Source organism: Tursiops truncatus, chromosome 18, assembly GCF_011762595.2.
Source record: "Tursiops truncatus isolate mTurTru1 chromosome 18, mTurTru1.mat.Y, whole genome shotgun sequence".
NCBI lineage: Eukaryota > Metazoa > Chordata > Mammalia > Artiodactyla > Delphinidae > Tursiops > Tursiops truncatus.
The window spans coordinates 21,083,437-21,109,687 of record NC_047051.1 but is presented as its reverse complement, the minus strand read 5'-3'; the positions used below and the strand labels follow the sequence as shown (position 1 = coordinate 21,109,687).

Sequence of the window (26,251 nt, the reverse complement as noted above, 5' to 3'; positions counted from 1 at the left end):
CATATGAGAGAGGGTACCTTACAGGGGTGTTATTTGGGATTTGTTTTTTGCCGCTGTATGAGGATGTGAAAGCTTGGATGTTCTTTGTGTTTTGCATTGTGTATTCTGCCTTCCCTTTTCCTAGAGAAGCCTTAGGGTTCTCTGGCCCTAGGACTCTACTGAGCCCAGAGCAGAAGTTGCTGGCAGTCAGTCTCTCCCTGATTTTTGTGAGAATCTCCATTCACCAAGGAGGTTATGCAGGGCACCCCATCCTCACAGCCTCATCCTCAACCACTGCTGGGGAGTCTGCCATAGACCCCCTGGATGTCTGACCATGTACCTTGTTCACCAAGGTTTCTGACAGCTGGATAAGTGAAAGTCCAGGCTTCCATGTACCCCAGTCTGGATGTACAAACGGGGTTCTGGAACATTTTGAGACCTGGAGTCATGCCAACTAGAAAGATTGGGTGCCAGCAGCAGGCTGCAATAAACTTATCATTCCCCATTCCCAACAGGGGCTCTTGCCATGAATCCCAGGGCAGTGAGGCTCAGGGCTTTTCCCCCTCAGGGAACATGAACTTGATCCTCCATTGTCCCCTCACTTCAAAGGCCCAGAGGTCTGAACCTTGCTTCCCAGACTTGCGTACAATTCACGGTCCCTTCAAGACTTTTCCTGCCCTGGATTTCCAGCATCTGTCACTGCCCATCTTTGATCCTATCCTGCACATCCCCTGCTCATAGACTTCTTTGCTCCTGAGTTTTGGCAGGCAGCTGGACCATCCTGTCCCCTTGACCCCTAATCTTACCCTTGTCCTTGTGCATGGCTTGTGCCTGCCCTTTGACTCAGGGGACCTGTCCAACCCTGGCCTTACTCTATTCTCTGATGACCCAATTTACACTTTCCCTGCTGCTACCACTGGCCTACCTGCACCTACTGACCGATAGCTCCATCTCTCCAGTCACTTACAGAATTCCCAGTTTCCTTCTGGTCTCTCTCTCCAGATGACGGGTCAGGGGAATGTTAATATCCTCCTCCAGTTCACTGCTAGCCGCCATTTCTCTGAGCATGGTCCCGAACACTGACTGATAGGAGCTGGTCACAACCTGCAAAAGGACCACAGAATGAAGTAGCCAGAAAATGGGAATTAACAGTTAGTTAATGATCACTTTTGTGACTCTCTAAGCTGCCAGAGGAGATTGCAACATGTTATTCGAAAAAGAAAAGCAGTGGGAACAGTAGGGTGGCTAGCAAGATTGGTTCCAAAGACTATTTCCATTACGGTCACACCCTCTTCTCGTTCTCCAATTCCCTCAAGAATTCTTTTTAAATAGTAGCATACCAAGAAATCGTTTGAGAGCATAAAATTACCCTCTTCTGACAAATGTAGAGATGGCTCTAGAACGTAAAAGTGCTTCCATGCCTTAAGAGCATAACAGCCTTTTTGAGTTCCAGGAATGGCCAAGCTCTCAGTGGTTGGTTATTTATTCATTGTGAAGGATAACAGTCTTCAGAAAAGCAGGGTAGCACCTAGCACGTTCTTGTAGAGGATGATTCTACCTTTAAAGATTCTTCCAAAGTAATGACATTGCCAGCTCCTTTTTTATTTTTGTAAATTTGATCATTCTATCCCAAGTCCATGCTGCTAACCAGGACTGACCCATAGGTGGGTCCTCACAAGAGTTTCTTCTTTTGGATCCCTTTTGGTCGAAGGTGAAGTTTGACTTGCCGTCCAGGAGAACCCTGGGTCTGTCATGTTGCCCTGCTCACCTACAGGTCGAGGTTGTTATGGTGGTTGTTCTGCATCTGATGATGTGCAGTCTGCCATTCACTTACAAGCCTTCTATCGTAAGTGGAAGACCACAGATCCGAAGTTGCATGCGACCTGGGGCAGATACGAGAATGGAGCTTGTGATTGGCTGGGTTTTCTAGGTTGGGGAAAAGCTGGGGCGTCTCAGGTCTGCCTTGTGTGACTCCCAGCCTCTGCGTGCTCCTTTCCGCATTGCTGGTGTTCAGTTAATGAAACACGGCGGCCATCAGACTGAAGAGGCTGTAAGGCCGTGGTGCCCTAAGTAAGCAAACCAAAGCCTAAGGCCATAAATGCCTCAAGGTTAGGAAATCAAAACCCGAGGACAACCAATCAGAAGCAGCAGGCTTTAAGCTGCGGCCAATCAATAACTTCCTTGCTTTGCTTCTGCATTTTCCCTGTAAGTCTCTCCCCAGCTCCTGTTGGTGGAGGGCTCTTAGCCACTTCCGGTTTGGTGCTGCCCGATTTGGATCCACACAGGCTCAAATAAACTCTTCACATTTTTTTTTTTTTTTTTTGCGGTACGTGGGCCTGTCACTGTTGTGGCCTCTCCCGTTGCGGAGCACAGGCTCTGGACGCGCAGGCTCAGCGTCCATGGCTCACGGGCCCAGCCTCTCTGCAGCATGTGGGATCTTCCCGGACCGGGGCACGAACCCGTGTCCCCTGCATTGGCAGGCGGACTCTCAACCACTGCGCCACCAGGGAAGCCCTCTTCAAATTTTTAATAGGCTTCAGTTTATCTTTTCATACGGGAATGAGTCAGTGCTTCAGGGCAGGCTGAGGTTAAGGCTCTGGTGTGGCTACCCCTGCCTCAAGTTCTTCACTGTTGACCATCCCTCCCTTGAGGTGCAGTGATAGCCTGCTGGCCCAGGCCAGTGGTCTCTCACCAGCCCTTTGGATTCCATGATTTGTTCACCAGAAGATATGGTTCCCGCTGGCGGGGCCTGGTCGAAGTTCTCGTCCCAACCAGGCTGTGCTACCCCGCTCCAGCGCATGTGCCCTCCTCGGAGGCTCATCCCGTTTGCTTCCCCAGCCTCTGGAGAGCTATCCTCATGGTCACGGTAGGGGTCTTGGACCCCCAAGTGATGACTTCTCCCATGCCCTGTGACTGCTCCTGGGTGAGTCTCTGGTTTTTCCAACCAAGAGCATTTGCACAGCAGGTGTGTGATGCACGCGTGTATCCTACAAACAATTCAGACATGTATAGGGAACTCAGAGCGGCCAAGAGGTTGAATTGTCAGAATAACCGAAGTCTAGGGTGATAGCCGCATCCGAATCCAGGGGCCTCAGCCGCCTCTCCCAGTGGCTTGTGGTGTCCCCCGCCCAGCTGCAGGTGCCATGTGGCGTTGACTCCATTCCTTCTGTCCTGCTCGCTGGCCCCATGTGTCCGCAGCGGCCACCTATGGCATTGCTTCGAGAAGCAGTGCTTCCCCGGCTGGACAGCTGCCTATCCGCAGATTGCCACTAGCTGGGCCGCAGGTGCTGCCTCATTATCCTCCTAAGCATCGATCCTTGGAAGCAGAGTGGTATAGACAGCAAGGGGGAAAGTATCCCCCTAACTCTCTGCCTCACTTTGTCACCTGGGCAAAGCCCCTGAGATGGCAAAGCCCCTGAGACGGCAAGGAGTGGTGCTTGTGACCAGGGCTCCCCTGCACAGGCTGCCTGTCACACGGAACCCTCCCAGCGTCTGGTCTCATCCAGAACCTTGCACAGCTCCGTGGGAGATGTTCCCTCTGCCTGTGGCTGCAGCTCCGCCAGACACAGCAGAACCTCAATTGACAGGCGCGCTGAAGGTTTCCAAATAATTTGTGTCTAATTAAAACAATTCCTTTCAATTTCAACTCTTGCTGAAAAATCTTTCTAAAATGCCTGAGCTTACTTTCCTGTCTTAGTAAATCCAGTGCGGTGAATCAAAGTTCAAGTAATCTTTTTTCCTCCCTTTGACATGGTATTTCAATATTTGAAAAGCAGTTCTTATTCATATAATGTGTATAGGAGCATGTCTGGAAAGTGAGGAATTTAGGGCTAAATAGGAACTGAGACCAGAGAATTTTTCCAAATAAAATAAAAGCAAAAAGTGTATAAATGCCTAGGGTTTTTTTCCCCCCCCTTTTTTTTGTAAGTTTAGAAAAATGTATCTGCTTAATCTTGAGTTCCAGGGACACAAGATTTCACTCTTGTGATTGTAGTTAATACCTACAGTCCTGAGAAAATTTGTTAGTTGTAGGGGAAAGGATGTATAACCTGAATCAACATGCATTGGAAGTGTTAGAGGTAAGTTGACGCAGGAAATTAGAGCCACAAGCCTGTACAGGCAGGCAAAAAAATTGTCCAGTAGGGCTTCCCTGGTGGCGCAGTGCTTGAGAGTCCGCCTGCCGATGCAGGGGACACGGGTTCATGCCCCGGTCCGGGAAGATCCCGCATGCCGTGGAGCAGCTGGGCCTGTGAGCCATGGCCGCTGAGCCTGCACGTCCGGAGCCTGTGCTCTGCAACGGGAGAGGCCACAGCAGTGAGAGGCCCGCGTACGGCAAAAAAAAAAAAAAAATATTGTGCAGTAAAGACAATGCAACATGCTGTAGATGTAGGCTTATTCAAACAATTGGGACTTCCCATGGTGTCTCTGGTTATTGGATACAACTCGGAAAGGACAGCCATTAAACTTCCAGGGCTGGTTCTGTGCCCCTCTGAAGAGTGTGGGAACAGGACTCCGATTTGGGGGAGATGCTCCACTGCTCTTTGTTGCAGTGTCTGCACTGCAGACGCTGTTGTCCAAAGTTTCTGTCCTGCTGGGCTGCCCCAGGCCTGGTCCTTTAGTTGGAGACAGCAGGCTTTTCTTGGGGCTTTTGTTTGTGCTTGTTGGGGTTTCTGGTCGCTGTCTTTTCCAGCACCCAGTCGGATAAATGAAGCAAAAAGAAAACTCAGGAAACTCACCGCCATGTCGTTCCTTGGGTCCCAAGGTCCCTAGCCAGTCTGCCTTCTTCTCTCCGTCTTTTAGAAGCTTCTTGTGTTTGTTTTATATATAATGTATAGGGTTTTAAGCTGTACTTAGTGGGAAGATTACATTTAGTCCACCTTTCCAGAATCCAGCATCATTTTTTTTTGGCTGTGTTGGGTCTTCGCTGCTGTGTGTGGGCTTTCTCTAGTTGCGGTGTGCAGGCTTCTCATTGTGGTGGCTTCTCTTGTTGCGGAGCACAGGCTCTAGGCATGCGGGCTCAGTAGATGTGGTTTGTGGGCTCAGTAGTTGTGGCTCACGGGCTTAGTTGCTCCATGGCATGTGGGATCTTCCGGGACCAGGGCTCGAATCTGTGTCCCCTGCACGGGCAGGCGGATTCTTAACCACTGTACCACCAGGGAAGTCCCAACTTCATTTTTACATAGGGTTTCTGCAAAGGACGATTTGCCTTGATATCTAGGTATCTAGGTAGCTTACATGATTTGTTTCTAGCTTTGCTGCCTTCAAAATCAATCTTGAGGGTTTGTTATTCATATTACTGAAAGCAGGGCCTTGTGGTACCATACTTGGCTTTCTTCTGACCCTCTTTGGTTTGATGTCTGTCCTTTACACTTAGGCTGTTTTAAGAAAAGCTCACTTCGGCTGTGCTAACAGTGTAGTGAAGCTGTGAATCCCAGGGCTCAAGAGGCAGTGCCCGGCTGGCCCTGGGCCACTCTGCTCTGACATTCAGAGCCAGGTGTTCTCCAGTTTTTATCCAACTTACGTTGGCTTCGAAGTCTTCGGCTTCCAGTGTGCCAGTGGCATCACTTAACGTACGATCGCAAAAGCTCTCTTTAGAGACAGACTCCTCGGCTTTCAATTTTGGAAGGCACAGCAAAAGGAGAGGCATTTGGAGAAGGAACCAAAACAAGAAACAAACAAAAACAAAAAGAGAAATAGATTTATGGCATTTACGCTTGCGCTTTTGAATAAAAATGCACATGTCATCAATAAGACTTTAAATAAATTCATCAAATCACTTAAAACTTGACTTGGGGATATTAATAAAATCGGAATAAAAAGGTCAGTTTCAGTGGCAGACTTAAGAAAGTGAGTGTGTGTTTCTGGTGGCCAGTGAAGATTCATCTGACAAAGTGACATTTGAGTGAGTCCTGCATGAAGCAAGGGAGCGAGCAGGCAGATAGCTGGGGAAGAGCATCCCTGCCAGGGAGCAAAGGAGGTGCAAAGGCCCTGAGGCGAGAGAGAGTGGGAGCTAGTTGACATACCTGACAAACTGGAAGAGGCACAATATGCCCGGAGAGGAGGGAGATGGGAAGGGGCAGGGCCAGCTCACCGAGGACCTTGTAGGCCATGGGAAGGAATTTAGATTTTATTCTGAGAGAGATCTATCCTGAGTGTGATTTTTCTCTTGGAAATCCTGAGAAATATCCCTAGCGCCCGTCAGTTTTGTCAAAAACTGCCCATTTCCAGAATTGCACATGGTTCGTAATTGCTAATCAAAGCCTAAAAGATGAATCGCCAAGGCAGTGAGCTAAAAAAAAAAAAAAAAAAAAAATCTCTCAGAGATAGCAGATGCCTTTGTTCTCAAGGTCAGCCACAGCCTGGTGACCCTGGGCCAGGAGAGGGCTGGAAACCTCCCGTGTCGATGGGGTGCAGACCAAATGGAGGAGTTGATAATTACAACTTGGGCCTGGAGTCCCTGCTCCCGGGAAGGTGTGGCTCCCGAGGCAGAGCTGGGGGGAAGGGCTCCCACACAGTAATTGGGCCCCCGGGGAAATTACGGTGGCCTTTGTCTCAGCTTCAGGATGACATCAGCCCCTCCACGCTGGGCCATCCCGAGAGCCCTGAAAATCCACCGGCTTGGCACTGGGCCGACCGATTCTGTCTGACGTGTGTCCCTGCTGGGCCTCGGGGGGCAGAGAAGGGGCATTCTTCGTGATCTCCATACACGCACGTTATTTTTGCACTTCTTCCCAACTTTGGTTCAATAATGAAAATGCTGACTCCTTTGGGCCCCTGGGGGGATGGAGAACTCCACTCAGCTGCATCTGCCTGTACTGACACCAGGCCCAGGGGCCTCTCTGCCTGCAGACCTCCTACCCCAGCCTTGGCTTGTTCCTGGTGGAAACCTGCCTCCTTTCGGTGGCCCCTGTGTGGTGGGAGTCCCCCCACAGTTCTTTCCCGCCAGGCACTCACCACCCCGCTGGGGTGCTCACAACTGGCAAAGGCACCGGGCCCTTTCCGCTCATTCCAAAACACTGTGTGTCGCTAGGCTGTCTGCCAGGGATGCGGCCTAGAGAGGTTTTAAAACCTCTTGTTGGGAAAGCCCCACAAGAATCCTTGGGAATTCAGGCAAGAACCTCGGGAAGCTCCGTTTGGTTGTCACTGGAGAGAAGTGGAGGAACTGGTAGAACAGGGGTCTGGGGAGACCGGGTGGCAGAGCCTCTCTGTAAGGGTCTCTGAGGATGTGACGGCCCAACATGGAGGAGTCCGGCTCTGGTCCTGATAGCTTAGCAAATCCCCATGATTTGTGAGTGCTGTATTTTAGTAAGCTTTATTGAATAATAGATAGTTAATTCGAGGGAAAAAAAGAAGTAGGTGTTTGTCAAAGGAAGAAGGGGAGTTGGCAGGAGTGAATGAATACAGAGCAGCAGTGTTCAGAGGCATTCGGTCCCACATAATCAGTAACCTTAACATCAACAGGCGCCGTCTGCGTGTCCGGAGGCGCCCAGTAAGTCCGCAGGAGCACAGCCGCAACTGGGGCAGAATGAGCAGGGAGAGCTTTATTCCTAATTAACCTTCCCTTTGGGGATTTCTGTCAACCACGACCTTTGTTCTAGGGAGATCATTATCTTCCCCTGAAGTTGCTTTATGGGGGGACTGGGGGAGGGGGCAGGTGTCAGGCCAGGTTCCTAAGTGGCGGCCCTGTTACCCAGGACTCGAGCCCCTCCCTTGTCATTCAGTCCCCTCGCACCCTGGCCCCCTCATCTGTGTAATGGGGACCATAAGGCTTATCTTCAGGGTGGCTCAGGGGACCGGCGCTAACGCAGTGAACGCCGGGCACACAGCATTCCCTGGAGTGGAGTGTGCCTGTCCCGAACTGATGAAGAACAAATCTAAATTCTCCCCCGTCCGATCAGTGGCTCTCCTGTAACGTTTTTTTCTTGCCAGAAGCATACTTCCTGAATTGGGGTAGATGTTTGAGTCCGGTGTATTTGCCCTGCAGGGTAGATCCCCACGTTATAAACGAGGAAAGGGAGGGGACAAGCAGTAGGCGACTAGCCCTGGGCGGGCTCTGAGAAAAGAGCACACAGGTGAAACTCGGTCCTGTTTTCACCTCCTCCACCCTGCGCGTACTGAATTCCTTGTCGTCCTTAAATCAAGGATAAACGATGGGCTGGCCTGGCAGCTGCTACGGGCACAAATCTGTAATCTGTTCTGAAGCCACTCAGTGGGCTTCGTGGATCAGCGGCCCGAGCTGCTGCCAGGAGCTTGTGAGAAATGCAGAGTCTTAGATACACGGAATCAGAATCTGCGTTTTAACAAGATGCCCGGGTGATCGCTCTGCACATTAAAGTCCGAGCAGCAGTGCTCTACCCCGACCGCCCCCCACCCCGGAAATGAAATAAGATGAAGAAAATTTTATAGTCTAGAGTTGGGAGGAGTTTGATAAGCCACCTGTGTAGGTAACCCTGATTCTCCCCTCTTCCCCCGCCCCCATGCTGACAGACAGCAAGCACGTCCTCATCCCTACGTTGTTTCTAATAGGATGGGTCTGGTTAATCGCAGGGCTTTTGTGGAGTGATGTGTGCAGGTTGGGATTCTGCCGCCAAAAGGCTTCTCCCCTGTCCTTCCCCTTCATAGAATTCAACTATCCCCTCCTTAATAAAAATTTAATCAGGCTTTAAGGGTACCATCTGAGGGGCTCTAATTCATTCCCTATCAAGCTACCATCGAATGAGTCTGTCTGGAGGGGCCCATGCATCCCAGTCAAGCCCTGCTGACCAGACTTCAGGGAACCTAGCAACTGACCGACTGGACCCTCTTTAAATGTGGGCGTCCCTATACAGAGCTTGAGTAGAGAGATGGACCTCTGGGCCGTTCCCAAGTCATTCTGTCTCGCTCCCGAGACCCTCTCTCTGTTTCTTGTTCTAGCTCCCTTTTACAGTTAAGGACAGAGAAACATATATAGGTTTAGGGAGTGTGTGCCCAGCATGTCCCTCGGTCCTCTCTAGGACTTGGCACCAGCTGGACCAGCAAGGCACCCACCCGCCCAGGGCGCTATCCCCAGCCCCGGCTGCTCTGCGGGGAGCAGGGATCTTTGGATAGGTTATGTGGGACTCTCACCATTTCCTGCCTTTTCCGGTTCTTCAGTGGGAACAAAGGCTGAAAACAAATAGGAAAAATGATGAATAGGATGTGGTTCGGTGAACTGTTAACCCTTAAATGTCTGGGAGACCAGGGTGGAGACTGCGTATTGTAGGGTAAGAGGCTCCCATGACGGTCAGCGGTTGGAGGCCTGTAGCTTATGCCCAGCACACGTTGATTCCCCTCCGTCTGTTCATAGTTCATCTTTCCCACTAGAGTTTAAGTTCTGAGAGGGTAGGATGGCTTTGTCCATATAAAGATGGAGAGACTACTGCCCAGTACACAGCAGGTATACAGTAAATATCAGTAGATGCACAGTACATGTCACGGAATGAACTGAGTATGGATAATCCATTATCTCCCCTCCTAACTCCAGCGGTAGATATTATTTCCTCCCCTTTCAAAACTCAATTTTAATTCAAAATTAAAAGCATTTTACCCTTTGGCCAAGTTTCTTCCCTGAGCCTTGACCCCTGACACCACGTTCTAGAAATAATGCCTCGGCCACTGGCCTTAATGAAGGCTACCGTAATCTACAATGGTCAGAAGAGGACTCTCTCTGGCTCAGGGTGTGCTAATTCTGTGCTTCTTCCCGTCTCAAAGATGGATTCGTACCCTCCAGGAGTCATTTAAAATCATCGTAGAACTATAAAATTAAAATGATACCTTGTGAATCAGACTTTAAGGGGGTTAGCATCGTTGTTGAGTCTTCCTCTGTTTGAGATTTTGATTTTAAAGGTACTGTTAAAAGACAGAAGAGGGTGGCCGTTAACAATTTCAACCTTATGCTTTCCAGGGGGTTCATGTTGGACGCTTAGGGTCTGAGGTTCTTTCTTGGCACCCAAGGCTGATCCATAGAGGAGAAAACGGGCTGGAGGGCACAGCTGGCGTCTGCTGGACGCTCCCTCTGCCAGCCTCCTCCTCTTAGCTTTGCTGACTTACTCTGGGGCTGCAGTGAACAGTGACTGGGAAATGTGGGCCCTCGGTGTTCTTCTTCTCTGGTCCCAGGACAGAGAGGATGGCTGGGATTGAGGGGAGACCTTAGGGATATTCCTCCTCCTGTAGGAGGAAGAGCTGCAGGAACCATAGAGCCAAGTGGCTTCAAGGCCGTGTAGACTCATAATGGCATCTGCCTGTCGCTGTAGGAAGTGGGCATCTCTGGTGTTGTGTTGTCAAGAGCTCCCGGAGAGGTGCATGACGGGGGCTGGCGGGGAAGCGTGGGGGCTGGCGAGTACAGATGCACTGGGTTATGCCACGAGAGGCTACTGTGGTTTTTGAGAACTTCTGTAAAGTTCTTGGTTACCCATGTTTTATATTTTCTAGAATTTTGTGATCCCTGCTCCTTTTTGCTCCCTCACCCCTACCTGTCCCTATCCCTACTCCCAAACACATGCGTGGGTGCGCACGCGCACACACACACACGCACACACACACAGACGCACACAGACACACAGACACACACACACACACTCCATTCCTAATGGCAAGGAAGCAGAGGCGAGCTGCCCCCTCCCCTCTCATGGGAGCGGCAGGATCTGAGCTCGGTCTGTGATGAGAAGCCTCCCCACCTGGGCAGGATCAGTGCTGCCAGTGCATCAGCTGAGCCCGAGCCCTCCACAGCCAGGGAGCTCTCCAACTTCGAAGGACGCGCATCCTACCATAAATGGCTCCGACTGTTGGGAATCACGTCTATTTCTTAACTAATTTTCCTCAAGCTGGCCCTGTTCTAGCCCTTCCGTGCAGATGGAGAGGTCAGGTCTTGGTTTTGTGTGTCAGATCATCAGGTAGTTGAAGGCAGTTATCCTGTCTCAGAGTCACGTGTCTTCCAGACTTAACGCCCTCATTTGCTTCAGCAGTTCTTTGTACGATGTGGTCTCCAGGTTGGCCTAACACCACCCTCTCCTCGAGCCCCGGCCAGTCTGCCTCTAACCCTCATAGAGTGTGGGATCCCCCGAAGTGAACAGCGGCCCCAGGGTTGCTTCTGCAGTGCAGGCTAGAACAGGACCCGTCTCCCTCTACATAACCTTTTAATTGTTCTTGGTTATATTAACTATTCTGGTAGTCACACCAGTCATACCATTGACTTATTGAGCCTGTGGTTGAGTAAATCATCTACAATAGACAGGGCATTCCCCCCTTGTCCTTCTCCGTCCTGTTTTTGTGGGCGTAAGAGCAGGGTCTAATCTAAATTACCATTCTGTTTTATCTAGCCAGTCCTGATCCAGTGTTTCTGCCTGTCAAGGACTTTTAGAATCTGATCACATTATTGGCATCACCCAACAGCTGCCACTCACGTACAGATATAAATATTCCTCCTACATCTGTATCCAAGTCTGTGGATACAGACTGGACAGAGCCCTGCGGCTCCTGACTGGAAATTGGGTTGACTCTGATCCTTAAACAGTATCTCTGGATGGTTATTCAATAGCGATCATGCCATTGTCTTGCACTAGCATCTACCTGGTATTTGTCTATGTCGTCCATAGGAACATGAGGAAGGCTTTGAAAAAGAAATGTGTTTTGGAATTCGGGCCTCCAAATTCCACGGTTCCCTGATCTAATAACCTTGCCAAAAAGTGACCTAAAAGCCAGTATTACTTGATCTGTTCTTATTGATCCTATGCTGGTTCCTTGTGGTCATTTTGCTCTCAGTTATTTGCCCCAGATTGGTCACAGACTCATTTCCCCAGTTCTTCAAAAACCATAAACATGATTAAACTCTTCTCTCTCTGTAGATATTCTGGGGTAGACTTTATCTCGGTCAGGACACAGCAGTTACCATTCTTTTCTGATCTTCTCACCAATCTTTGGTGTCTGCTATTTCTTTTTTTTTTCCGATGTTGGGGGTAGGAGTTTATTAATTAATTAATTTATTTTTGCTGTGTTGGGTCTTCGTTTCTGTGTGAGGGCCTTCTCTAATTGCGGCGAGTGGGGGCCACTCTTCATCGTGGTGCGAGGGCCTCTCACTATCGCGGCCTCTCTTGTTGCGGAGCACAGGCTCCAGACGTGCAGGCTCAGTACTTGTGACTCACGGGCCCAGGTGCTCCGTGGCATGTGGTATCCTCCCAGACCAGGGCTCGAACCCGTGTCCCCTGCATTAGCAGGCGGATTCTCAACCACTGCGCCACCAGGGAAGCCCTCCCGGTGTCTGCTATTTCTTGCTTAACTTTGCTGTACCCTTTTCAATCTGAAGATCATCTTCTTTCACAGAGAAGTCAGAATTCAGTAGCGGTGGAAGAACATGATTTTCTTTGAATCGTTCCTTAGCAGGCACTAAACAGTGGCTCTGTGTGCCTTGATCTACTTTTTGCCCGAATCATATTTGAAAAGGGCCCCCCTTCTTTTGTTGCTGCCTGCAGTATTATTATTATTACTTTTTGGTAAGAATACGTTTACCCTGGACTTCAGCTCTCCTGACACTTTTCTCAAAGTTTGAGACATTTTCCTACTTTTATCGTAGGTAACAATCATATCTTTTTTAACCTCTGCATGTGATCTTTCAAAATCCGAGTCCACTGAAAGGAACTCTGTGCAAACACTACTTTGCACTTTTTTTTTTTTTTTTTGCGTTATGCGGGCCTCTCACTGCTGTGGCCTCTCCCGTTGCGGGGCACAGGCTCCGGACACGCAGGCTCAGCGCCGTGGCTCACCGGCCCAGCTGCTCCGCGGCATGTGGGATCCTCCTGGACTGGGGCACGAACCCGTGTCCCTGCATCAGCAGGCGGACTCTCAACCACTGCGCCACCAGGGAAGGCCTCTACTTTGCACTTTGGGGAGCTTTCCAACCCTCTTCTTCATTTGGCCAGGTGACTTGAAGTAACTACTCCAACTGATAGCACTTGCCCCTCTCTGTTTTTCCTCACCCACGTTTCTATACATAGTGTCTCCATGTGTACATATTTCTATACACAGCTCCTTTCTTGTTTTTTTTTTTTTTTTTTTTGGCAGTATGCGGGCCTCTCACTGCTGTGGCCTCTCCCGTTGTGGGGCACAGGCTCCGGACGCGCAGGCTCAGCGGCCATGGCTCACGGGCCCAGCTGCTCCGCGGCACGTGGGATCTTCCCGGACCGGGGCACGAACCCGCGTCCCCTGCATCGGCAGGTGGACTCTCAACCACTGCGCCACCAGGGAAGCCCCACAGCTCCTTTCTAACCAAGACTGTCTCTTCATCATCTACCTTCTCATCACCATAGCTGATCTTGAGCCTGCTGAGGATTCAGCAGCAGTTCCGCAAGTATGTGACAAATATTTATAGGCGCTTACTGTGTGCAGGACGCCAAGTCTTGAGGATTTCTACAAGCAGGGTTATAATGCTCTGTGTTAGAATTTCTGGTGTACTTTGTTCATGACCCTGCTCTGTGCCTGGCTGGGTGGACACCTGAGGCCATAACTAGTCTTTCTGGCCTTCCACCTGCTTCCTCACATGAGCCACGAGACATTCCCGGTGCCTTTAGCCTTCCTTCCATGTCAGACCTGCCACTCTCTGTAGTAATAGGTTTCAAGGATTTATTTATCTGGGTGTTACACCTCCATATTTGGTTCAAAGTGCTGTTTGTAGAGTCCATGTAAAATGCTGTTTCTGGCGCACTGGAATTGAATAGTCCCGTAATAAAAAATGCTTTAGAAATAGGAAACTAGCACCCATGAAATCTGTTCTATCCTAGAGGTTCTCTGGTTCTCCACCATTCCTGTGCCTGGAATCCTCTGGGATCTCGTTAAGGCCGAGGCAGGGATGGTGATAAGAAGGCCTGGGAATCTGCGTCTTTACGGGCACCGGGTGCTGGGGGTGCACAGTCCTGGACCCAGAGGAGTAACACTGCTAACACTCTCACCTCCGCTCACTCCTGGGGGCCCTCAGTCAGCACTTTGAATTGCTTTTGCCTTGATTGACTGTGTTTCTCCAAAAAGTGGATGGGTGGCTTCTGCCCTGGGCTAAAAGCAGATTCTCTTTTGCATCCACCGTGCTCGGGAACCCTTAGTGTTCTGTCCTCCAGCTGCAAAAGGACTGGCTTTTCTTCGTGGCAGGGGCCCTCTGCCTCCTCTTACCTCGATTTTGAGCTCCTTCCTGGGGCTCCATGCTTCCTGGATTCCCCTTGCACCCCTGCCCCGGTTACCTCCTCTTACAGCGGTTCACTCTTCCAGAGGAGTCTCTTAATGAGCCTCTTTGCCCCATTCCACTGTCCAGACACAATCAGTTACCTGTTGCCAGCAAATTCTGCCCAATTATTATGAACACTCTCCAAAAGATTGATTGTAAACCATAGGCAGAAGGGAAAAGAAAAACCTTCACGAATTCTAGGGAGTTGCTTACTTCTCCTTGTGTTCCAATCTCTGCTGTAGCCACCATCCCCTCATGTCTCTGCAGGAGCCTGGGGTATGACATTGACCCTGGGTTTAGTTGCTCCAACACTGTCCACACCTTTGGTCCAGGCCACCAACATCACAGGATCTGATCAGTAGGTATTGCTGCGGGTGACTAGACTTTCGCTAAACACTAAATACATGTTGGCTTTAAGGAACTCAGTCCTGGAAAAGACTTAGCTACGAAACATGCCCCTACAGACCAAATAGGCAGAGCGCTTAAAACCTAAATTAGATCCAGACATGACTGGCTCTGGAAATGAAGCTTGGGGACCAAAAGGATCATGAATGAACGCGGCAAATGGAGCGGTGATTTCCGGAGGGTCTGTCTCTGGAGGTGGGCGCATAGTGGTACGAACAGGCTCTGGTGACTCCCCTCCCACGCCCCAGGCTTCTCCTATCTCTTTCTCCTCTCCCACATCCTTTCAAGCTTAGCATTGGCACTTTTCAGGCGATTACCCAGTAAATGACTTCGAGAATCCTGCTCATGAATATTTAGATAAACGCTCAGATTTTTTCCAGCTGTCATACTTACTGACTTTGAAATAGTTCCTGTTTTCAGGGCTCCATCGGAGCACACACACTAATAAAAATCCCACATGAACCGATTTAGCCTGTAAAACACTCCTCGTCACGTGCTGGCAGCCGGCACCATGGAACTCCTGGCTTGTGTGGGCCTGCCTCTGCCGCTCCATTCTCCCTCGTAGGGTTTCTGACTCTTAATTTCATTTAACCACATTTGAGCTACAAAATGTAGCAGGCACGGATGGGGGCAGGGGAGCGAGGTGCTGGTCGGGAATCTAATGTACCGCTGCCATGACTACAGATGTGAAACGCATGTGTGAATCTGTGATGGGTCCGTCTCACTAAGGCTGGGTTTAAATTATTGATAATGGCGAGAAATGCCATTCAGTGTTGCACCCCCAGGATCCTAGGGCGAGGAACCTTTGGGCTTCATGGGGCAGAGGATTAAGATCCTCAGTGCAGTCTTGCCCAACTGTCTCTTGAGTGTCTCCTAGTTGTGGCCACAGAAGTTCCCCCAGTGGATGGTCCTGGCTCGTTCTGAACCAGGGCTGGCTTTGACCGCACGCCGAGATGGAGGGTCTGGGGTGGGTCCCAGTCCCTTCACCATGTGATTGTTCGGAGATGGCCTCTCTCCTCAGGGAACCAGCCTGTAATCTGGGAAGGAAATGGCCTGTGTCCCCGAGGGAAATAGGGCCTGTGTTCATATAGAACAAGAACAGGAAAACTGGGCTTCCCCGGTGGCGCAGTGGTTGAGAGTCCGCCTGCCGATGCAGGGGACGCAGGTTTGTGCCCTGGCCCGGGAGGATCCCACATGCCACGGAGCGGCTGGGCCCGTGAGCCATGGCCGCTTAGCCTGCGCGTCCAGAACCTGTGCTCCGCAACAGGAGAGGCCACAACAGTGAGAGGCCCGCGTACAGCAAAAAAAAAAAAAAAAAAAAGAACAGGAAAACTAATGAAGGGACAAGGGGAAGATCGCAGAAGGTGTTTGTCTTAGCACTTTGCAGATGCTCTTTCTCTGACGGGGGTCTGGGATGAGGAAGGGGGTCCCAGGGTTAGGGTGGCACAGGAAGCAGTATATGCATCATCAGCCCAATGGCCACTACTCCAGCCTCCATATTCCACATCCATGGAATGCCCGCAAGGCCACATCTCCCCAAGCCCCCAGGAGCCCGGCCGCGAGGTGGATGACGGCTGTGGGGTCCCTTACCCTGCCGGCTTTCACAGCTCCACTCCGTCTGTGTGCTCTTGTCCTGCAAGCCCAGGAACTCTCCATCGTGCTTCACCAAGGATGTAGACGGCATCGGGTCACTGAGGAGAAGCTGGCTGCTGGCAGGTTCAGGGGGTGGGAGGAGGGACAGCAAAGAAGGTGGTCACCCGAGGGATGCCAGCAGCAGAGGGGAGCAAGGGTCGGTCCACCTCCAGACAGGGGCCGGGTTAGGAACCCAGAGCTGTGGCCTGTGGGGAGGTTGTGGTGGCGGCGGCTGCTTCCCGGTCCCCGCGGACTTCGGCCTGTCCCTGGTGGTGGCTGTCGCCGGTTGGAAGGGACCACCTTGTGGACCGTGGAAAATAGGCCTGTGTGCCATTCTGGGGGCCAAGCGGAGCTTCACTTAGAGTGACAGGCTCTGGGGGTGCCTTCAAAGGCCAGTCAATGGGCCAGGCCTCCGTGCCGGACAGTCTAACCTTCCAGAACATTCTGTGTCCCTGCTGGCTCACCACCCTGCTCATTCCAGTCGTCCTTCTTGCCTCAGAGCTGCCTCAGGCAGAGCGGAAAAAATCAGCAGCCGCTTCAAACCAAGCACCGACGTCTGTCCCCGCTAGTCTGCCCACTGCACACACCACCATCTTCGAGAAAGGTTTCCGCGGGGCCTGATGACAGGGCGCTGGGTGTGAGGCGCAGGCCCTGCTACCCGGGAGCTCAGGATCAAAAGGGGTGACCCAGCACCCCGACCTACATCGTGTCCTTCCTCAGGAATCTCTGCCTTTTAACTGGGACAAGAACCTGTGATTCAGAGGGGTGAGAGGGGCTTTCGGCCCTGAAGCCATCTCGTGGAAACTGGCCCAATTGGCAGAGACAGGCCTGAGGGGAGATGCCCGGCCTGTCAGTGGGCAGAGACTGTGGCGGCAGAAAGAACCTGGACTTTGGTGTCAGGCGGTCCGAGCTGAAGTGTTGGCTCTTGCGCTAGAGTGGAGTAACCTTGGGTGAGCCACCTAACTTCTCTGTGCCTCGGTTTCCGCACCTTTTCGGTAATTGTACCCCCTCCCCCAGGTCTGCACAGGTGAGGACAAAACGAGAGTGGGCAGTGTTGGCTGTCATTGCTCGTAGAGGGAAAATGAGAAGTTCAGTGGCCCTTCATGAGACGGGCCTGTTCCCTGTCGGGGTCAGTGTTTCCTGATGCAGGGATCGGGGGTGGGGGGCAGAGGGGCCGCAGTCTGAGGCTGGGGGCAAAGAGTTGAGGAAGAGAAGAGGAGGTAACTTGCTCTAGCCAGAAAGCTGTTCTCCCTTCAGCGTTGCTGGGAGTGCCAGGCAGATCTGTGCCACTTCGAGGGGACCCGGGGGAGGGTCCGTGCCAGCCTGCGGGCTGGGGCAGAGCAGCTGTGTTCTCAGGATGCGCCACTAGCAAGGGGCCCCGGGGGCAAGTGGCAAGATGCTCTGGTCTTAGGTCAAGTGACCACAGGGCTCAACAACTAGTGGAGAAGGGGGAGCTTTTTAGGCAAGTGTCAATCCTTGCCCTGCTCCAGGCCTCAAGGCCACATCAGGAGACCCCCCGGGGCTCAGTTTCCTTCTCCTTCTGGTGGGATAATGCCTGTCCTACCTTACTCAGCAGGTGCCCACGGGGACCCAAGGAGATAACGCAGGTCCCCATGGATGGACTTTGACAAATCAAAGCTGTTGACAAACACAGGGATTATACTTAAGGTCATGGAGGGCCGCTCTGGTCATTTCCATGCTCATGTACACTTGCCCAGCACCCTCCTTGCCACGCCTGCCCCAGGCTGGGACGTTGCAGGGCTTCTGGGGTGCCTGCCAGAGCTCTGCTGTGGCCTCAGCACCCAGAAAGCAGGACTGGGGCTCCAGCCTGCCTGGCCAAACACCACCTCCCTGCCCCGTCGGCGATGCGGAGGTGCTGCAAGCAGGAGCCCCTGTCCCGAGATCCCAGGCCTGCTCCTGCAGCCGCTTCAGAGCGGGGAAGGGGCCTGGCATGTGCCTGGGGACCTTGGGGACGCATGTGGAAGAGGGGGCCTTCCCATTTACAAGGGACCCATGAAACACCTGACCTGAGTCTGGTCCCTTCCCATCCCCCCTGCCTTAGCAAAGAAACACGAGTGGGACCCTTCTTGCCCAAAGGGGTTTGTGGAGGGTTTGGTCTCTCAGCAGCCTTGTGTGAGGAAAATCCAGGGCCTCTCTGAGCACCCCCAGGCCCAGACCTGGACTCGGGGGAGGCAAGCTGAATTGCTCAGGGACAGACACAGGTCAGGCCCCAGGCTCCCCGCAGGGCCCCGGGAAAGAACAGGAAACAAACTCAGCTGCAATACGAATAAAAGATTGGACGGGTGCTTGTGTTTGGAGTAAAGCTGACCAGGAATCAAGCTCCTTGTTCTGCACATGCTAAGTTTTCCTCGTGGTGGCTCGTGGGAGCAGAACGAAGGATACCAGCGATCCACAGCCCTTACCGCACGTGCCCCGTGTGCTAACCTCTGCTCCACGTGCGCCCCGTCAGTTAGTACATTTAATCCTCACCACGGCCCCAGGAGTCGGAAACTCTTCCTGTCCCCATTTTACAGGTGGGAAAACTGAGGCAGAAGATGAAGTGGCTGCCCTGTGGCACACAGCTGACTGGGTGGAGCAGCTGCGATTCACACCCAGGCAGGTGCGGATCCCTGGCTCCAGGGTCCCTGTTCTCCATCACAGCCTTCCAGAGGGTCGCTTCACCGTCAGGCCCCTTCAGTGCCACGTCGCTTGCTCCTCTGTGAGTATCAGTAGCTGAGGTGCAGGGGCCTCGGGAAAGCACTGCCTCTTAGGGATTGCCTTAGTAGGGCTGGACCTGGCAGATACTTGGTGCGGAGCCTCTGGAAGCGTGAAGCATGGAACGGAGGGGCGGTAGAGGGCGGGAGTGGGGAGCTGGCCTCACCAGGTGGAGGGGAGCCCCGTGCAGAGTACTGTGCCCTCAAATTGTAGCCTGTGTCTTTCCTGCGCAGAAGAGCTGGGGTTTTGTTCCTGCTTCTCAGCGTAACCCAGCTGGCCTTGGGCTTCCTTTGTAGCTAGCGTCAACCCACTTCACCGGTGGAGGTCAATGACTGCCTTCCCCCAGTCATCCTTTGGGGCAGATGTAGGGGACGAGGACTGTGAATCAGAGGCCTTGTGCCCCCTGCCCCACATGGGTTTCCACAGAGCTGAGCACACAGAGGCTTCTGTCCACAGCGGTGTCAGTGACCGTCTAGCGTGGGCCAAGCCCTGTGGCGGGAGTTTCATGAACACGCACTGCGCGATTACTTAGAGCTTGGAATATGCCTGAGCAAGGAAGACGGCAACTGCCTTGTGGCTGTTCAGTCATCTCTGCACTGCGAGCGCTGCCAGGGCCCTTGGCCATTTCTCCCCAGCTCAGCCTTCTCTCCAGACTCAGCTGTCCCCTGCCCTTTCCTCTCCGTAGTTCTGGGCGCCCAGGACCCTGATCCTGGGACTCGTCCCTCAGCTTGTGAGTGGCTGAACAGCAGAGGGGAGCTGTATCGGGAGGTCCTTTGTGTGTGACTTCTAGGAGACCCCTGCCTGAACTGCGCCTTCCTCGGGGGTCCTGCTCCCTGCGGCCCACCCCACTCTCACCCCCCCTTCCCACCTTTGGGACTGCAAAGGCTCCTGAAGCATCATCCCTAAGCATGAACTTCCACCTGACTTATCAGAAAAAAAAAAACAAAAACTTTTACCTTGCTTTAAGACTAGGCGGGGTTTGCGATGAACGAGCCTTGAATTCTGTTGGAAAAAAGAACAGAAAGACAATGTTGGAAAAAAAAAAAAGAATCTTTCTATTAAAAAATCTGTTGTTAGGTATGTGATGCTGGGATTGGGGTGGAGAGGCCCTGATTTACAGAATTTTTCTGTTTTTGCTTTTCGTTAGCATTGTCTCTCTTAATGGTTTCCTTTAGAAATTATGAGGTTGAAATTTGATAAAATTAGAACTCAAGAAGCTAATTTTCATGAAATCATGGATTTGGGACATTTAGGTTTGCTTTGTTAATCTTTTGAGTTATTACAGAGGCCTCCCTCTGTCACAGGATGAAGGACATCTATCTGTACAGGAGAGGTGGCTGAGGTTCAGAGGATATAAATGTTTTAAAAATTATTTTTCCTGTGTTTGTTGGCACTCTGTATGTCTTCTTTGGAGAAATGTCTATTTAGATCTTCTGCCCGTTTTTGGATTGGGTTGTTTGTTTTTTTGATACTGAGCTGCATGAGTTGCTTGTAGACTCTGTTTGTGTCATTTAATCACCTGACCGTTGGCTTTGAAAGATAGGACATCAAGAATTTCAGGTACAATTGGGATAAAATAGAGTATAGATTCTAGAGAATGGCACAGTGGAAGTAGTGAAGAGATGGCGGTCAGAAAATTTGAACTTGAAACTTGAATGTTCAACACTTATCCATAGTTTACCCATGAGACAGACTATTATCGAGGAATATTACTTGGCTATTAAAATGACATCTACAAAAATTAAGCAATACGGGCAAATATGGAAGTGACAATACTGAGTTACAAAAGTAAAATACAGACTTATTTTATAGACAGCATATTTAAAGTGGTAAAAACAGGACAAAACAAGGACCACAACCACCAAACATGCAAAAAACGAGGGCAGGAGGAACAGAGTAAAAATGATAAAATGTGAATCAGCTTTACTTATATTTGGATGTTGGTAGGTTGGGCGTTATTTTTCTACTTTTCAAATTTTCCACTAAGAAAATGAACAAAAGTAGGTTTTGCTTCTTTTTATGTTACTCTTCTCAAATTAAAATATGCATGTAATTTATTAAAAAGCAGAAACAATTTATTAAAAAGCAGAAACAAAAGCTCATTATTAAAAGGGAAGAAAGGAGAAAAGAAAGAGAAGTGACTAGAAGAGAAAGAAGAGAAGGCTTGGGAGGCTGTCTCGGCCCCTCTAATTATTTTCCATGACCTTGGAGAAGTCACATACCCTCTCTCAAACTCCAGGATCCGCATCTGTGAAGGGGGCAGGGGGTAAAGAGTGGCTGGAAAATTGAAGGAAACAGATTGCGAAATACACACTGTGCACCGTATGCCACTGGACTGTGCTCCCGACCTTCAGGGCAAGACACACACAGAAAGTGATACTGTTTGTACAGGAGCAGAGTGGAGGCTGGGGCGACTGGTCTCGGGGCTCAGCATCTCCCCCCAGTAGTGGCCGACTCATGGCACCCTGATGGGGAAGCTCTGCCACTATCTGTGAACTTTCCTGCTGGACAGGTTGTCAGGCTCTCCCATCTCTGCCTTATCGGTGTATCCCAAACCTTTCTTATTAAATACACAGAATTGCTAGGTTCCCCCTTTGGAAATGGTCCTCGGGGCACCACCTCTCAACTGGAAATGGCGACCAAATTATAGCATTTCGGCCAAATAGCATTCAGAGCCGCCAAAGAGGAGCTAGCAAGGGGAAAGAAAGTCAAATCCAGCCGAGTATATGCATCAAAATACCACTAGGTAAGAACATTACGAATCAGAACGAATGTACTGTGACATCTCTACGGCCTTATTTGCCACAGAGCAGAATTCAGCTTTAGGAAGGTCTTGGGTTCTAAATGAACAAAAGGGGCCTTATTGTGGGGTGGTTTCCTGTTCTGTGACAGCATGACAGAAATGTAGATCGTACTTCTTCCTTCCTGCACCTTGTGAGATCAGAAAAACGTTTTTACACCTGACAGTTGTATGGGGTGGGAGAGCTTTCAAAGCATTTCCAGAATGTTCTTTCATTTAATTGCCGCAATCACAAGGAATTTTTTCGCGTGGGGAAAGGGAGACTTGGAGCAGGTAGTTGACATGCCCAAGGTCAAAGGCCCACCCTTGTGCTGGGTCTTCTGACTCTGACACCACAGGGTTTACACCCGTGTTTCACAGAGATGATCTGGAAGCTCCCAGTTCCAATCCCGGGAGATCAGTCCCATGTGGTATTGATTATTCAGTGACAGTCGATGCCATGTTTACATTCAAGCTGCTCATCTAATTTTATTGGGTTTTCTCACAAATCATGGAGAAGATCATCCCTTCTTTTAAAGAAGAGAGGGGGTGAGGGGTGTTAGTCTGACGTACCCTGATTGGTCCAGGGCAATGGGAGACTCTGACCTTCCTGCAGAGTAGCTGGGTGGGGGCCCTAGATTCCTCCCACACCCTAGTTCATTGCATCTTCTCTTGTGTTTTTGTTCTGTCCATTTCACAAAAGAGGAAAATGTGGCCAGGGGATGTAATTTACCCTTCACAAGTCAATAGTAAGGAAATAATAAAATATAATAACAACAATAATAGCTAACACTTACATAGTCTTAAAATGCTATATGCCTGGCATAGCTCAAAATGCTTTACATAATTAAACCCCTTTCATCCTCACAAACATCCTATAAGGTAGGCCTACTGTTATTCCTAATTTACAGCTAAGAAAACTAAGACACAGAGAGGTTAAGTGACTTGCCCAAGCTCATGCAACTAATAAGTGGGAGAGAGCTGGTGTTCAAACCTATGCAGTCAAGGTCTTGAGAGAGGAAGAAAAAAAGTGTTCTTTGTGACAGGTTCATGTCTGCCACCAAATAGACAAGTAAATAGCGTGCACGCTCCTTTCTCCTCTCCTGATCCCGTGGCAGACATCACTGGCGGATCGTGGCACACTTTCCTGCTGAGCCCAGACGAGGACTCAAAATCCTTCTCATTGCAGTGCTTCACCACTAACCTCTAATAATTAATCCGTCAGCATGCGAGATGGAAGCCCATTTGTCATTTCTTGGGCTCATTTTATAGGCGCCGATTAATTCGTAATGCTGTTTTAAAAAATAAGTATGGGGCTTCCCTGGTGGCGCAGTGGTTGAGAGTCCGCCTGCCGATGCGGGGCACACGGGTTCGTGCCCCGGTCTGGGAAGATCCCACATGCCGCGGAGCGGCTGGGCCCGTGAGCCATGGCTGCTGGGCCTGCGCGTCCGGAACCTGTGCTCCGCAACGGGAGAGGCCACAACAGTGAGAGGCCCGCGTACCGCAAAAAAAAAAAAATAAATAAAAAATAAGTATGGGTGATTGGGATTGACATATACACACTACTATATAAAAAATAGATAATTAATAAGGCCCTACTGTATAGCACAGGGAACTCTTACTCAATACTCTGTAATGGCCTATATGGGGAAAGAATCTAAAAAAGAGTGGACATATGTGTATGTATGACTGATTCACTTTGTGGTACACCTGAAACTAACACAACGTTGTAAATCAACTTTACTCCAATAAAAATTTAAAAAAACAACAACAAAAACCAAGAAAAAAGGTGTGTGTGTGCATGTGTGTGTCTATATATATGCCTGGCTTTGTGAAATGAATGAAACTGAATTTGATTCAGTTTGCATTTACTGAGGATCTGAGTCAGGAAAGCACTCTTGTTAGGCTCTGGGGTTCAAAACAAGAGATAAACAAAGTTACATCATAAAGGTATTGGGGAGAAATTATACATAAAGAAATCGTGATGTAAATTCTTTTGAAGATTTAAGATCCTCTTGTAAACCCCTTCTTAACTTAATCTGTTTTGTACAGTCTGGCTTGGCACCCTGGGTTTTCGTAGACTAAGACACGCTTCCATGTGCCTTCAAAGGCGTTTTCGTATTCCCCTACAGGTTTTTCAGTGCCTCTCCAATTTTTGCTAGCAGGGCATTTATTTTCAAAGCTTTTGCTTTATACACAGTTCCATTCACTTGACAGCACTGTATTTGTCCTATTCTAGTGGGTAATATATTTACAAAGGTCCGACACATAGCAGGGACATGTTAAGAATGCTTGATTCATACTGTGCAGAAGAAATGGCTTGAATGCTAGTTTTCAGTGTTAGAATCACACTTGGTACTTGAACAGCAGGGTTATTAGGGTTCTGAGAGGGAGCTCAGTGGTAGAGGCGGACAGAAAAGAGAATTTCCCAGCAACAGAGGAATGAGCTCTCCAACGTACTAACTTTTGTGAGGGCAGTAGGAATGTAGGATGATACATCTGATTTGATGCAGAGGAGGTAAAGGTAAAACACCTGTGTGGCTGCCGAATCCACCCAGCTTTCAGGATGTAGGCAGTGTGCAATCAGACTGGGATTTAAAAATTCAAGCTCCCTGAGATGCTTGCGGTTGGTAACAGGACGGGATCCAGAAAAAATAGTTTAGTTCTGTTTCTAGGTCAACATTAAGATGATGCAGATGACCTGGATTTTTAACTTTCTGTTCCCGGTTGGATATGTCCATTCAGTCATAACATCGAGGGAAGACACTGTGTGGGCCTGGGAATAAATGCGTATCAGCCACTTGGAGTAACAGCACAAGGAGCCCACTGCCAAATAATAAAACCCAGCTTAAGGAAAAGTTGCCAACTGCAGAAACAGTATTGGAAAAATGTCAGCTCTAGGATGAGAGAAATCACTGCAAAGTTAAATACCCTCCAGCAGGGTAAGATGATGCCTTCCAGGGGCTGAACGGGCACCCTGGGAAGCATACTAGTCTCTGCTGACTTAGTAACAGATTGTGGAAATGTATGCTAGGAAATAATTAGAGCTCATGAATAAAATTTAGCTCTAAGGGTGTTTATCAAAGTGCTGTTTTAAAGAGTAACCAAAAAATCAGAAGCAATAAATGATCAGTAATAGGAAATCAATTAAAATGTTACGGTTTGAAAATATAATACAATGTGATGCAGCCATTAAAATGACTTGTAGAAAATTGAAAGCATGAAATGATATTCCTATAAGTATGTAATATCTATATGTAATTATAATACAGAAATATAGAAATAAGTATACCTTAAAGGGCAGGTTGCAAGCACTATATAGTGTCTGGGGAGGACATAACCAAAGTGTAAAAGCGATTATCATCTCTGAATGGGAGTAATTTTTGCTTTCTTCTTTTTATGAATATACAGTTTCTCAAACATCTACCATGCACATGTATTACTTGTGCAACAAGGAAAAAGAAAAGATACAAGTTAGGGGGTGTTTTCTGTTTGTCTTATTTTGTTTTTTACGAACAGGCGCTTCCCGTTCATCAGGTCTCCTTGTCTGCTCCGTAGGCTCAGTGCTTGGGGGCGCAGCTCTTGAAGTTGTGAGTAGAACTTGGTCAGAAATGATTCATGAGTCTGCCAGCGCGGTGTGTAGGGTCGATCATTTACGCTTTGGCTGTATCTCAAGCCTGTTCTTTTTTCCCGGACATCGTGATGCACTAGAACTACCATGTATGGGACGTTCGCCCCAGATACTCACCCTCTTCCAGAAACTTTTCATACAGAAACATTTTTCCTTCCAGCAGCTCTTTCTTCTGTAGATACTTTTCCTCCTTCAGATACTCCTTTTCATCCAGATACTCCTTTCCTTTCAGATAATTTTCCTCCTCCTCCGGGTACTGGTATTCCTCCGGGCTCTCTAACTCTTGAAGAAATAAAAATTCTTCCACTGAACTCTCCTCATCTCCTTCAGTATCTTCTTCCTGTGAAGACAAGGTCTGCGTGGAGTGGTGGAAACTTGTGGAAGGGTGAGGAGGTGATGCTCCCGATGGCTGGAGATTTCTAGCAGACATGCTGGGAGGCATTTAGCAGAGGAAAGCCTTCTGCAGCAGGCGGAGTCACTGCTTCATCATCCTGGTAACCGAGAAAGGAATAAGACCCCATTAGTCAGGAATTACCTACTGCATGTCGTTCACTCATTGCATTCCGTGGTCTTGGGATGGCCCTTTGAGTACGCATATCAGTACATGGTGGCCTGTGAAAAGGCACAAAAAGAGAAGGCAGAGGTTTTACACCTCCAGGAGCTGGTTGGAGAGACCACATCTGAAGGCAGCGCCTTTGAAATGACTGCACAATATGAAGTCAGTGAGGAGAGCTGGAAAGTGAAGGAGCCATCGGTGTTTAGTGGTGCAGTCATTAGAGAAGACTTTGACTTACTCATCAAGAAATACTTATTGCTACAGTGATCAGGACATAGACCGTCTTCCAGGAGCTTCAAACTGGGGAGAGAAACAGACATTCAAACAGAT

At 49.7% G+C, this 26,251-nt stretch overlaps 1 protein-coding gene across 1 annotated transcript in view; it reads right to left on the bottom strand.

Moving 5' to 3' along the window:
- The window catches only part of ERICH6B (glutamate rich 6B), a 43,398-nt gene extending 17,603 nt beyond the window's left edge, over nt 1-25,795 (bottom strand). Inside the window, exons 1-4 of the mRNA XM_004319689.1 lie at nt 25,483-25,795; nt 21,178-21,232; nt 2,672-2,966; nt 947-1,083 (exon numbers count right to left, since the gene is read on the bottom strand). Of these exons, the coding sequence (XP_004319737.1) occupies nt 947-1,083; nt 2,672-2,966; nt 21,178-21,232; nt 25,483-25,795 (800 nt within the window). The remainder of the gene's footprint in view (nt 1-946; nt 1,084-2,671; nt 2,967-21,177; nt 21,233-25,482) is intronic.
- Nucleotides 25,796-26,251: the final 456 nt, after the last annotated feature.